The sequence below is a fragment of the Crocuta crocuta genome, unplaced genomic scaffold (assembly GCF_008692635.1).
Source record: "Crocuta crocuta isolate KB4526 unplaced genomic scaffold, BGI_CrCroc_1.0 scaffold85, whole genome shotgun sequence".
NCBI classification, from domain to species: domain Eukaryota; kingdom Metazoa; phylum Chordata; class Mammalia; order Carnivora; family Hyaenidae; genus Crocuta; species Crocuta crocuta.
The window spans coordinates 4,287,507-4,300,178 of NW_027530620.1; the positions used below are offsets into that span (position 1 = coordinate 4,287,507).

At 37.6% G+C, this 12,672-nt stretch overlaps 1 protein-coding gene and 1 pseudogene across 2 annotated transcripts in view; both read right to left on the reverse strand.

Moving 5' to 3' along the window:
• DOCK7 (dedicator of cytokinesis 7) overlaps window positions 1-12,672 on the reverse strand; it is a 212,361-nt gene that overhangs the window by 2,837 nt on the left and 196,852 nt on the right. For both annotated transcript variants that reach the window (XM_077768102.1, XM_077768100.1), the window contains 4 exons: window positions 12,326-12,562; window positions 11,394-11,537; window positions 10,173-10,279; window positions 2,199-2,366 (listed from right to left, as the gene is read on the reverse strand). In XM_077768102.1, coding sequence (XP_077624228.1) covers window positions 2,199-2,366; window positions 10,173-10,279; window positions 11,394-11,537; window positions 12,326-12,562 — 656 coding nt within the window. The remainder of the gene's footprint in view (window positions 1-2,198; window positions 2,367-10,172; window positions 10,280-11,393; window positions 11,538-12,325; window positions 12,563-12,672) is intronic.
• On the reverse strand, window positions 6,782-7,248 carry LOC144234803 (large ribosomal subunit protein uL14 pseudogene; annotated as a pseudogene).

Here is a 12,672-nt window from a genome sequence, read left to right on the forward strand (position 1 = left end):
AAGAAAGAAGAGGGCGGGTACAAAAGATCATGTTCAGCTTTGAATGTTTCGTTCTGTAGAAAACAGCAGTCTCGAAAACTAGACAATGTTCACCACACCAGCATCCCCATTCCCAGAGTGTTTTTCTCCCCAATACTGCCTGCGAACATTACAAAAAGCTTGGGGGACTGACCATAATGGATTGCAGAGGAAGGAAAAACTTGGGATTATGGTGTGAAAGGGAAAGGTACTTTAGATAGAAAAGGATACTATGTTTCCATTGAAACGGGCTACAGATTTGGAGGAAGCAAGACTAGTCTTCACAAAGGGCATGGCTATGTCAGGGTCCCAGCACCCTCTTCCTAAGACCTTAGACCACTGAGTTTAAGAATAGTGGATGTTGGTAGAAATAACAAGAAGACAACAGTTCCAACAGACAACAGACTGGGGGAGCACAAAATAAAGGGGACGGGTGTTGCTTTCCACTAAGAATTTCAAGAAGAAATAGATCAGGGGCGCCTGGGTGGCTCAGTCGCTTGAGCGTCCGACTTCAGCTTAGGTCATGATCACATGGTTTGTGGGTTCGAGCCCTGCATGGGCTCTGTGCTGACAGCTCAGAGCCTGGAGCCTGCTTCAGATTCTGTGTCTCCCTCTCTCTCTGATCCTCCCCTGCTCACACTGTCTCTCTCTCTCTCTCACAGAAATTAAAAAACAAAACAAAAAAAACATTAAAAAACAAGAGGAAATAGATTAATATAAGATGATGGATGCAAAATAAATTTGCCTGAGATAGGATTTTAAAAAGGCCTGCTTTGGATCCTCTGTCCACCTCTTACTCTGGCCCTCCCCTACTCAGTTCTCTTTCTCTCTAATAAATAAAAACTTTAAAAAGGCCCCCAGTCTCCCTGTTATTGTAGAGCTAAAATAATACTCCATGTCAGGGACATGACATGCAGGGACTTAGCAGACATTCTTTGATTTTTTTTTTTCCCCCAGAAGTCTAGATGTAAAAAAACAAAAAAACATTAGGTCAATGAAGAAGAGGGACTAACTCCCAGATGATCAAATGACTTGTTTGAATTAGTTGCAGTATATTTATACCAAAACACTGTTTTCACATAAAGAACTTCAAAGGCCTTACAGATATTAATTTATTGATTAAGTACAATTTAAGAGCTTTACTGGTTTAGTTCAAAGAAAAGGGTGGTCAAATACTGATGCCACGATAATTCAATGGTTGTATGTATATTTGGACTTCAAAAGGCAAAACAAAGGTAGTTAACATGCCATGTCCAGAATTCAGGTGGTAAAAAAGTAAAATGTTAAAGCACTTGGAACTTCACATGTCTAAAATATAATTTCCATATGATCTCTTAAAGGTAGGTATTATTTTATTTGTCACAATTAGTGGAGAAAAATACTGAAACCCTCTAGATACTCCATGGGGTCATGTGTTTTAAAGATAATTTTTTAAAATGTTTATTCATTTTTGAGAGAGAAAGAGCAGGAGAGGGCAGAGAGAAAGGGGGGGGGGAGGGGCGGGGAACACAGAATCTGAAGCAGGCTCCAGGCTCTGAGCTGTCAGCACAGAGCCCAATGCAGGGCTCAAACTCATGAACCATGACATCATGACCTGGGCTAAAGTCAGATGCTTAACTGACTGTGTCACCCAGGAGTCCAGGTCACCAGTTTTAATACAACCTAGACGAACACACTATATATACTACTTACTGTTAGGGCTGAGGAAAAGAAATTATCCAGTTCCTGATACATTCTACTTAATTTTCCCATAAAAATAATAAAGTATAAAAGGACTTTAGGGGCGCCTGGGTGGCTTAGTCGGTTAAGCGTCCGACTTTCGCTTAGGTCATGATCTCACGGTTCGAGCCCCGCGTCGGGTTCTGTGCTGACTGCCGGCTCAGAGCCTGGATNAAAAAGGACTTTAAAAGAAATTATCTTAGGAGGCCAGAATTAGATGTTATGTCTGGGTTAATATGTGTATCTAACACAACTTTATTATTCTCAAATTACAGAATGACTTGTATCTTGAAGGTTGATTCATAATAGGGTTATTCATAATAGGTTAGTTGAGCTTGTTAGGTCTCAAGAGAAGACCATGTAACAAAAAGTTACACTAATTCATTATTATTGACACAAACAGTTCAAGCAGATTTCATTTTCCCCAAGATATCCAAAATAATAGAAAAAAATAAGCGTACCTGTGGCAGGTGACAGGTAATACTGCCTTGTATAACTGAGGAATCTTTCGGTTTATCAGAGGCTGTAAGGCCTCTTTAAGGCGATGATAGTTTCTCTCCAGTTCCCTTTGATACTCCTTCTGATCTGGCCCAATTAAGCTCTTATTTTTTCTTAACGCATCCTCACACCTAAGAAAAACAGTGTATTATCAAAAGATTTCTTCTGGCATTGTTTGAGGGCTTGATGCCATCACACATATTCACCATGATGAAGTCAGTTTTTCAGTTGAACATTAAATATCCTCTCTTGCACTGGGTTTAAGGCAGGGAACAGATGGTCAACGTGAGTTCTTTTAAACTCTCATATTCACTAACAGTTTTCATTTACTTGAAAATTATAGATTTCTTAGTGTTAAATCTTAAGCCACATTTCTCCACATCATCGCTAGACTAAAAGCTCTTTAAGGAATTCAAACCCCCTCATTTACATAGTAACAATGGCTTCTGGTACTGTGGTTTGCCAGTATTCAAATAACTTTCTTAAATGAATAGTTCTTGATAATAATCCTTTGTCCAGTTTATTTAGATATTTAAGAAAAATTATCTGGACCCTAACAGATCAATGTAGTAGGAAGTTAAACAAAGTACACATATCAATACTGGCAGAACTGCAATTAGGTGATGATTCAGAGGAGAATGTGTGGCTTCAAATGCTTATATTTTAAAAAAAGGCTAAAAGGGAAGGGCTAAGCAACTTAAAAATAGAACAAATTCGAAGTCAACTCACAACCTGTCCACACAAAAAACAACAACTTGCAAATTCTACTAAACATCCTAAGGATAGATAATTTCAATGTAACAATTATTCTACAGTATAGAGGGGGAAAAACGCATTTCTAAAAAGAGTTTCCAACTCCTATTTCAAGGTTGGGATATCAAATCTAATGGGGACTATAAAGGAAAAAGTATAATCTCACCATAAACATAGTTGCAAAACTCCTGAACAAGACAACAGGAAACTGTTATACCAATATCACACACCCAAGCCCCCTACACCCATTTGATAAAATTTTTAAATTTGTCATGATGACAATGCAGCATAAGAACAAATAGTTGGGAACTTCTTCAACCTAAGTATCTACCAAAACAAACAAACAAACAAACCCCCAAAACCTGAAGAAAACTCTATATTCAATGTTGAACATTTTTTCCTTTCACATCAAGAACAAGAAAGTGATGCTATTCAACACAGTACTGGAGGTCCTAAACATCACTGTGAAAAGGAAAAAAAAAAAAGATTCCCTTTTTAGAATTAACACGTAAGTCTGGCAATATCCTCATGTAAAACTATAAAATTCAACTGCACTCTGTATACCAGCAAACATAATTCTAAAATATACCATTCACAAAAGCATAAAAGCATGAAATACCAAGGAATAAAACCAAGATATAGAAGGCCTCTACAGAAAAGTAAAATATTAAGAAAACAAAAGATCTGAGTAAAAAGAGAACTATATCATATCTGTGGACTGGAAGAGTCTAGTTATAAAGAAGTTCAACTCTGTCAACTTATCTACAGATTCAGATTATTAGTTTGGGGGGGAGGGTAGTAGTGGGAATGATAATTTGATTCTGTAATCTATATCAAAAGGAAAAGAGCCAACAATAGTCCTTGAATAAAAAATGAGAGCAATTACTCTACCAGATATCAAAGTTGATCATTATGAGATGCAGTCATTATGAGAGCATGATACCATGGAAGATGATAAAGCACACACCAACATGAGCACCTGATTTAGAATGGTACTGCAAAGCAGCAGAGAAAGGGCAATCTTTGGGGCGCTTGGGTGGCTTAGTCGGTTAAGCGTCCAACTTTCACCTAGGTCATGATCTCGCGGTTCGTGGGTTCGAGCCCCGCGTCGGGCTCTGTGCTGGCTGCCAGCTCAGAGCCTGGAGCCTATTTCAGAGTCTGTATCTCCCTCTCTCTCTGACCCTTCCCTGCTCACACTGTCTCTCTCTCTCCTAGAAATAAATAAAAAAAATATTTAAAAAAAAAAAAAGAAAGGGCAATCTTTGAAGTGGTGCTGTGTCAACTGGATATCTATATGGGAAATAAATCTGATCCCAAACCATGACATATTTAGTAAGAGGTACTGAGATAATTATCAATTATTAGGGACAAAAATGAAACTAATCCCATCTTGAACGATACTCAAATCTCAACTGCAAGTGGATTTTTTTAAAAATAAAAAGTCTTCTTTGCCTTCTTCCCCTTTGTTTAACCTATATTGAACTTTAGAGGTCCCATTATATTTGGTTTTAGAAGTCAATATAGAACACTATGGCTTCAGTGAAAATGTAATTTCTGAAGACACAAAAAGCAATAATAAGAAAAAGACTGAATCCGTTAGCTACATTAAATTTAGGAACTTATGTTGATTTTTTAAAAAAGGGTGCCAAACCCTAAATTCAGAGAAGATATTTGTAATACTTAACAAATGACAAAATATTATATATCTAGGTTATGTAAATACTCAGAAATCAGTAAGGAAAAGAATCAGAGGAAAATGGCAAGACTTGAACATGTAACTTTATAGACAGGAAAGGGAAATGGCTAACAAACACATGACAAGATATTCAACCTCTTTGAAAAAGAGAAATGCAAATTTAATCCATAATCACATATCATTGCACATCAAATTGGTAAAAGTTAAACTGTCAGACAGTAAGTAGTGGTGAAGTTATATAGCAACAGGAATTCTCAAACACTACAAGTGAAATTTAATTTTGGCTTAAATACTTTGTTTTTATCTTTAAAGTTCCTAAAAGTTTTTAATTTTAATTCCAGTGTAGTTAACATACAGTGTTGTATTAGTTTCAAGTGTACAATATAGTGATTGGACATAGTCTATACATTACTCAGTGCTGATCGTGGTAAGTGTACTGTTTAATCCTCCTCCCCTCTGGTAACCATCAGTTTATTCTTTATAATTAAGAGCCTGATTCTTGATTTGCCTATTGTTCCTCCCCTCTCCCCCTTTTACTCATTGGTTTTGTTCCTTAAATCTCACATGAGTGAAATCACATGGTATTTGTCTTTCTGATTTATTTCACTCAGCATTATACCTCTAGTTCCATTTGTGTTGGTGCAAGTGGCAAGCTTTCTTTTTTACCGTTGAATGTCTATACCATTGTATATATACACTACATCTTCTTTATCCATTTATCTATCGATGGACACTTGGGCTGCTTCCATAATTTGGCTATTGTGAATAATGCTGCAATAAACACATAGGCACATGTATCTCTTTGAATTAGTGTTTTTGTATCTTTGGGGTAAATACCCAGTAGTGCAATTATTGGACTGTAGGGTAGTTCTCCATACTTTTTTTTTTTTTTTGAGGAATCTCCATACTGTTTTCCACAATGGCTGCACCAACTTGCAGTCCCACTGATTGTGCAAGAGTTCCTTTTTTTTTTCCATATCATGGCCAACACCGGTTTTTCCTCCCCATTCTAACAGGTGTGAAATAATACCTCACTGTAGTTTTGATTTGCATTTCCCTGATGGGTAAGTGATAATGAACATCTTTTCATGTGTCAGTTGGCCATCTGGATGTCTTCTCTGGAGAATGTGTTCACGTGTTCTGCCTATGTTTTAATTGGATTGTTTTTGGGATGTTGAGTTGTATCAGCTCTTTATATATTTTAGATACTAACCCTTTATCAGATATTTCATTTGCAAACATCTCCCATTCATAGGTTGCCTATTAGTTTTTGTTGTCTCCTTCACTGTGCACAAGCTTTTAATTTCAAGGTAGTCCCAATATATTACTTTTGCTTTTATTTCCCTTTCTTCAGGAGACCTATGTAGAAAAATGCTGCTATGACTGACGTCAAAGAAATCACTCCTGTACTCTCTTCTAGAGCTTTTATGGTTTCAGGTCTTATATTTAGGTCTTTAATCCATTTTGAGTTTATATTTGTGGGTGGTGAAAAAAATCATCTAGTTTCATTCTTTCACAGGTAGCTGTCTAGTTTACCCAACACCATTTGTTAAGGAGACTTTTTCCCATCGCATATCCTTTCCTCCTTTGTCAAACACTAATTGACCATATAATTGTGAATTTATTCTGGGTTTTCTATTCTTTTCCATTGATCTGTGTTTACTTTTGCACCAGTGCCATTCTATTCTGATTACTAGAGCTTTGTAATATAACTTAAGTCTGGAATTGTGATACCTCATTTTTTTTTTTTTCTTTTTCAAAATTGCTTTGAGTATTTCAGGTCTTTCATGGTTCCATACATGTTTTACAATTATTTGTTCTAAAGTTCTGTGGAAAGTGCTGTTTGCAAGGTGCGTGTCTGGCTCGGTTGGAAGACCAAAGAACTCTTGATCTTCAGGTTGTGAGCTCAAGCCCTATGCTGGGTGTAGAGATTACTTAAATAAATAAAACTTAAAAAAAAGAAAAAGAAAAATGTTGAGATTTCATTAAATGTAGAGAATGCTTTGGGTTGCAATTTTTTTGTCCAATTTTTTTGGGTTGCAATCCATGAGGATTCCATATTTCCCTTTCTTTTCTTTTTTTTTTTTTTTCAGGGTGCAAATAATTTTTACTTTTTTTTTTAAAACAGATAAACCAAAGAATCACGCAATGCTGCCAGCATTGGATGCAATCCTGGGCCACAAGTCTGCACACTCCTTTGCAACTGGTCCTGTGATAGCAGAACCTTTCATTTCACCTTTATTGTTTACTATGACCCTCGCATTATCTTCAAAATAGAGAAACACGCCATCTTTTCTCCGATAGGACTTTCGTTGTCGAATTACCACCGCTGGATGTACCTTCTTTCTGAGCTCTGGTTTGCCTTTCTTCACTGTGGCCATCACCATGTCACCCACGCCAGCAGCAGGAAGTCTGTTCAGTCTTCCTTTAATCCCCTTCACAGAGATGATATACAGATTTTTGGCTCCCGTGTTGTCAGCACAGTTGATCATGGCTCCAACCGGAAGACCCAGGGAAATCCGGAACTTCGCACCGGAGGACCCACCATGTCCTCTCTTCGACATCTTGGCTTAGCAAGCTCATCTTTCCATTTCTTTATGTCATCTTCAGTTTCTTTCATCTATGTTTTATAGATTTTTGAAAAATGCTTATTTTGAGAGAGAGCACACACAAGCAGGGGAGGGGCAGAGAGAGAGGAAGAGAGAGCAAATCCCAAGAAGGCCCCGTGCTGTCAGTGGAAAGCCTGATGAGGGGCTCTATCCCATTAACCATGAGACCAGAGCTGAAAGCAAAAAATGGACAGAGCCACCCAGGTGCCCCAATACTTTAGTTTTCAGAGTACAGGTCTTTCAACTATTTGTTTTATTCCTAGGTATATTATTATTTTTGAATTTTGAAGGTTTCCTTCCTCTTCTAGTTTTTGGAAGCGTTTGAGAAGCATAGATATTAAATATTGGGTAGAATTAGCCTGTGAAGCCGTCTAATCCTAGGCTTTTGTTTGCTGGGAGTTTTTTGATTATGGATTCAATTTTGTTTATGGTAAACGGTCTGTTCAAATTTTCTATTTCTTCTTGCTTCAGTTTTGGTAGTTTATAGGTTTCTAGGAATTTATCTATTTCTTCTATGTTGTCCAATTTGTTGGCATATAATTTTTCATAGTATTCTCTTGTAATTTTTTGTTGTTTTGAGAGAGAGTGAGAGACACAGAGAGAGAGAGGAAACACAAGAACAGAGGAGAGAAGCAGAGTTTATACTTCTGTGGTGTTGTTATTTATCCTCTTTCATTTGTGATTTTGCTTATTTGAATTCTCTCTCTCTCTGTTTTTAGGAGTCTGGCTAGAAGTTAACAATTCTGTTGATCTTTTCAAAGAACCAGTTCCTGCTTTCGCTGATTATTCTATTGGCACCACAGAAGTTCATTACCTTATTATCAATATAATGAAGAGGAGGATATGTGGCTTAGAATGTAGTCACGTAAAACTTCCAAAACAACGGCAAGGAAAGAACCATCTGTCTATAATTAAATGTGTATGACCTAAAGAAGTATGTACTGTTCCAAGATCATCTGGCTCACAAAGATAGCAGGCTGTATTTGGTTATTTGAAACTTCCCTAATAATAAACTAATGCCAGAAATCAGTCAATTCTACAGGTATAAAGTAGATTTTTCTTTTACCCCCATAGTTCATCTACTTCATATACTTGGAGCTATGTTTCCTGCTGTTTCCTAAAACTAAACCTAGAAGGCAAGTCTAGCCCACTAATCAGATTATGGAATCTCAGACTTCCACTGAAGCTTTTTGAAGTCTTTAGAAGATATTCACCATGTTCAGGCAAGAGAGACTGATAGGAATTCATGATAACTATTGCAAAGAGAACATGGGAAATTCCGTCTTAAAATACTTAAGTATGTTAGCATTCCTCATAATTTTCTGATGACAAAACTGATATAAAATTATCTCTACCCCGATAAAGCTGTTCAATGAATGATTTGGTAAGAGAAACCACAAGAGGGAATCGAAGACTGGGTTCTGATACTGCTTTATTAGGTGAGTCATTCACTTAATGGTACACAAGACTCTTACATTGGATCCCAGTCCACTTACCCAGCGTTTGACTGCTTCTCTTCACAGATTCTATGGTTCTGGCTTCATTAAATTATTCACCTCTCAGAAGAGACTCTGAATTTCATTCATGCTGGTTTTTCTTTTTTTCTCTCTCTTCTACTTAGTATACCCTTTCTCCCCATCTCTGTCTGAAAAACTAATATTCTTCCTTCAAACGTCCCTATCAAATGTCAACTCCTGTGAGAAATCTTCCCTGGCATCACCATGTAAAATTAATCATTCCCTCTATTGTGCTTTCAGTGTTAGGGAATCAGTATGAAGTTGATAAGTGACTGTTTTTCCTACTGTTTCAAAATTTAGTACTTACTACACACCTACTTATTATGTGCCAAATGTTATTTGTGCAGAAAAGAGTTAACTGCAGGCCACAGACTGCTATCCTTCGAAGGTCTGTCTGCAAGGACGGCTCTTGGTTAGTGTATTGGAATTTGGACTTTGGGAGGTAATCATTCCCAGAAGATAAGAGCGGCTCACTGTGCCTCAGCTATTTACACAAACATTATGGCTTATGCTGAATACTTGCTTTCGTTTTGCGAGTCTGGAATTTTGGTACATACCAGGAGAAGGTGCCTTATGTGACCAGACCCCAACAACAATCTGAGTCTCTACTGAGCTTCCCGGGTCGACAACACCTCACACATGCTGTCCCAGCTCAGTGCTGGAGGCGTCAGGAGCTCCTGTGCAAATCCCCTGAGAGAGCATTATGGAGCCAACAGCTGGAGTCCCCCAGACTTCACTGTACCTTTCCCTTTGAGGGTTTTACTTTGTCCTGCATCACAGTAATAAATCATAGCCATGACTACATCTATATGCTGAGTCCTCATCCTCCTAGCAAATCGTTAACACTGGGGGTGGTCTTGGGGACCCCGACACACCCATATATTATTTCACTTAACTTGCACAAACAGATATTATCATCCTTATTTTATAGATTAGAAAATACAGGATCACAGAGATTAAGTGACCTGGAATAGGACATATGAATACAAAGACAAGATTTGAACACAAATTTTTTGCTTCCAAGTTTGTTGCTTCTATGTTTCCTGAGGGAAGGGAAACCAAAACTTTCCCATAGAAGGTTCATCATAAAGAATAACTCTCAGGTTAAATAGTTAAATGGTCTAATAATAGTTTCAAGTTAAAAAGTTTTTGAGTCTCAGCTCTTCTAATCTTTAAAATAAAAAATATGGCATTATAGAGTATTAGAATTGGGGGGATATGTAGACGCCTTGAAGGAACAGGAAGTAACACACAAAATGTTTCTCACTGTGAGATGCTCTCCTAGATTCTCTTTTCAACTGTCCCTTAAGGCCCTTATAGCATTCTGTGGTTTGGACTTTCTCACACTGAAGCCTTGAGTACCTTTTAGTAAAATCTTTGAAGCACAGTCGTAGTTTATTATGATGTCTGAAGAGTTTTGGGTCACTGGGTATTTCAGATAGAAAAACCTGGGCAACTTCCAAAGGCCCCTGTAAAATAAGAACATAAAACAAGTGTGTTTTCTCTTCTCCAAAATCTGAGGTAGAATTTACCCACATGATTTTTTCTTAGCAATGAGATGGCTCCACTTAAGTTTAATGCATATATGTCTATGGCTATATTAAAACTTCTCACAGATTCTGGCAATATATTTTCAGCTTCTCTTAATGCCAAATCTTATATTTTTAGGTACTGCAATTAAATTAATTAGTTTATTTTTCAAAGAAAAAGAGGTGTTCAAGGACTGACTACTCTATTCATTGATAGGTTGTACTTTGTATGTTTTACATTTCGTAATTTATCCTGGATGGAGTCAGCTGTTGAAGGATGATCTTTTGTGAGTGTTGACCTTTTGGAAGTAAAACCCCCAAATCATGTACGTTTTTAGGGGTAAAGGTGTTAAAGTATTCACTTCAGTATTGATAGGGCACTTTTTGGCTAAAATATAAGATATATAATATGAAATCTTGAAGTCTTTCTGGATTTTATCTTACCCTAGAATATTCCCTAATCTTCAGCAAGAGAAGCTGAATGAACCCATCAAAAGGAGATAATGGGGATGGCGTCTAATCTGCATATAACAAAACAACAACAACATGTACATATGTTATTAAAACTTTCCAAGTGAAGCCACATTATTTATGTCCTGCTCATCACTGACTGTGAAGGAGATATGGAGAAGAAACATCAGGGAGGATCTAACGGAGCAGGCATTCGCATGTATGTATGTAGCTCTGAAAATGAGGCCTTTTAGATCATGTTCGTTCAATATAAGATTTTAAAGTAAAGGCCATTTTAAGTGAATCAATTCCTTCTTAATAGAATGTTTCAGAACAGATAGGTAGGAAAATACAGGCAGTACGGGAGGAGGCATGAAAACCTTGGTGACAAATCATACTAAAAAGATTTTTGTTTTTCAGTCTATCTTCATTTATACTTCGTGACTTCAGCAAACCACTTCTAACACATATCTTTTTCTGCTTGATCTGACACTTACCTGTGACCTTTGTGAAATGTAATCATTTCCAAATGATGTGAAATGACATCATTCCCAATTCCATTTATGACTGAGTCACAGAATACTAACTAGCAAAAAGCACTAACCTGATTCACTGTTGTGCCCACAGACCCCTGGAGTACCATCTGAAGCATTTTGGGGTCTGCTGGATCCTGATGTGTTGCAAATGCCAACTCCTGAGTCTTCTTCTGCATGTCTTCAATAGCAACTTCAATTGGGGTTAAGATGATCTGAGTAAAATAACATCTATTAGGTCAGTGTCCTGATTGAAAAATATTTAATGAGCTTTATATATAATCAATTTTTTTTAAAGATTTTTTTAATAGTTTATTTAATTTTGAGACAGAGAGAGACAGAGCATCAGTGGGGGAGGGGCAGAGAGAAAGGAAGACACAGAATCTGAAACAGGCTCCAGGCTCTGAGCTGTGCACAGAGCCTGATGCGGGGCTCGAACCCATGAACCATGAGATCTGACCTGAGCTGAAGTTGGATGCTTAACCCACTGAGCCACCCAGGTGCCCCTATAATCAATTTTTTTTTAAAAGTGGAGACTAGGGGTGCCTGGGTGGCTCAGTGGGTTAAGCGTCTGACTTTGGCTCAGGTCATGATCTCACGGTTTGGGAGTTTGAGCCCCATGTCAGTCTCTGTGCTGGCAACTCAGAGCCTGGAACCTGCTTCAGGTTCGTTATCTCCCTCTCTCTCCCTGCCCCTCCCCTGCTTGTACTCTCTCTCTCTCAAAAATAAACATTAGAAAACTATTTTTTAAAAAAAGTGGAGACTAACTATAAACTATTGTCTAATAACAGAATTCCAAACTTTGGATCCCTTTAAAAAAAAAAAAAGCCAACCTTTTAGAGCGTAAGCAAAGGGTAAACTAGGGACCTAGAAAAGAAGCCAAAGTTGATGACTCAAAGATGTGTAAACTTCTAGCATGTTTACATAATGTTACATCCAACTGTTTTCACATGGCTCCAATGCACTGGTTTCGTTAATCCTTCTTCCCTGTTTGGGAACTTACCTCCTCCTTGTGAGTGACATTGACCCTTGTTTTAATATAAGGAAAGGCATGAGAAGTAGTCAGAATGGTCTTTCGTTTGAATTGTTCATGAAGTTCGCCATGGGCACGGCCATCTAAAGTGAAGGGTGTACAGTACATGAAACGGCGAAGATTATAATTTTTGTCAAAATAGGTGATTCTGTCCTTCATCTCATATGTGTCAAAGTATGGCTCCACATAGGTAATCTGAATGTATGCCTGGGAAAGAAAAAATGCCCTTCATTTTCTCACTGTTAAGTCATCATTTAGTCCTTCTCCCACAAAACCACAGCCTTTGAGGTATACCTATGCACATTCCGGTCTAATCA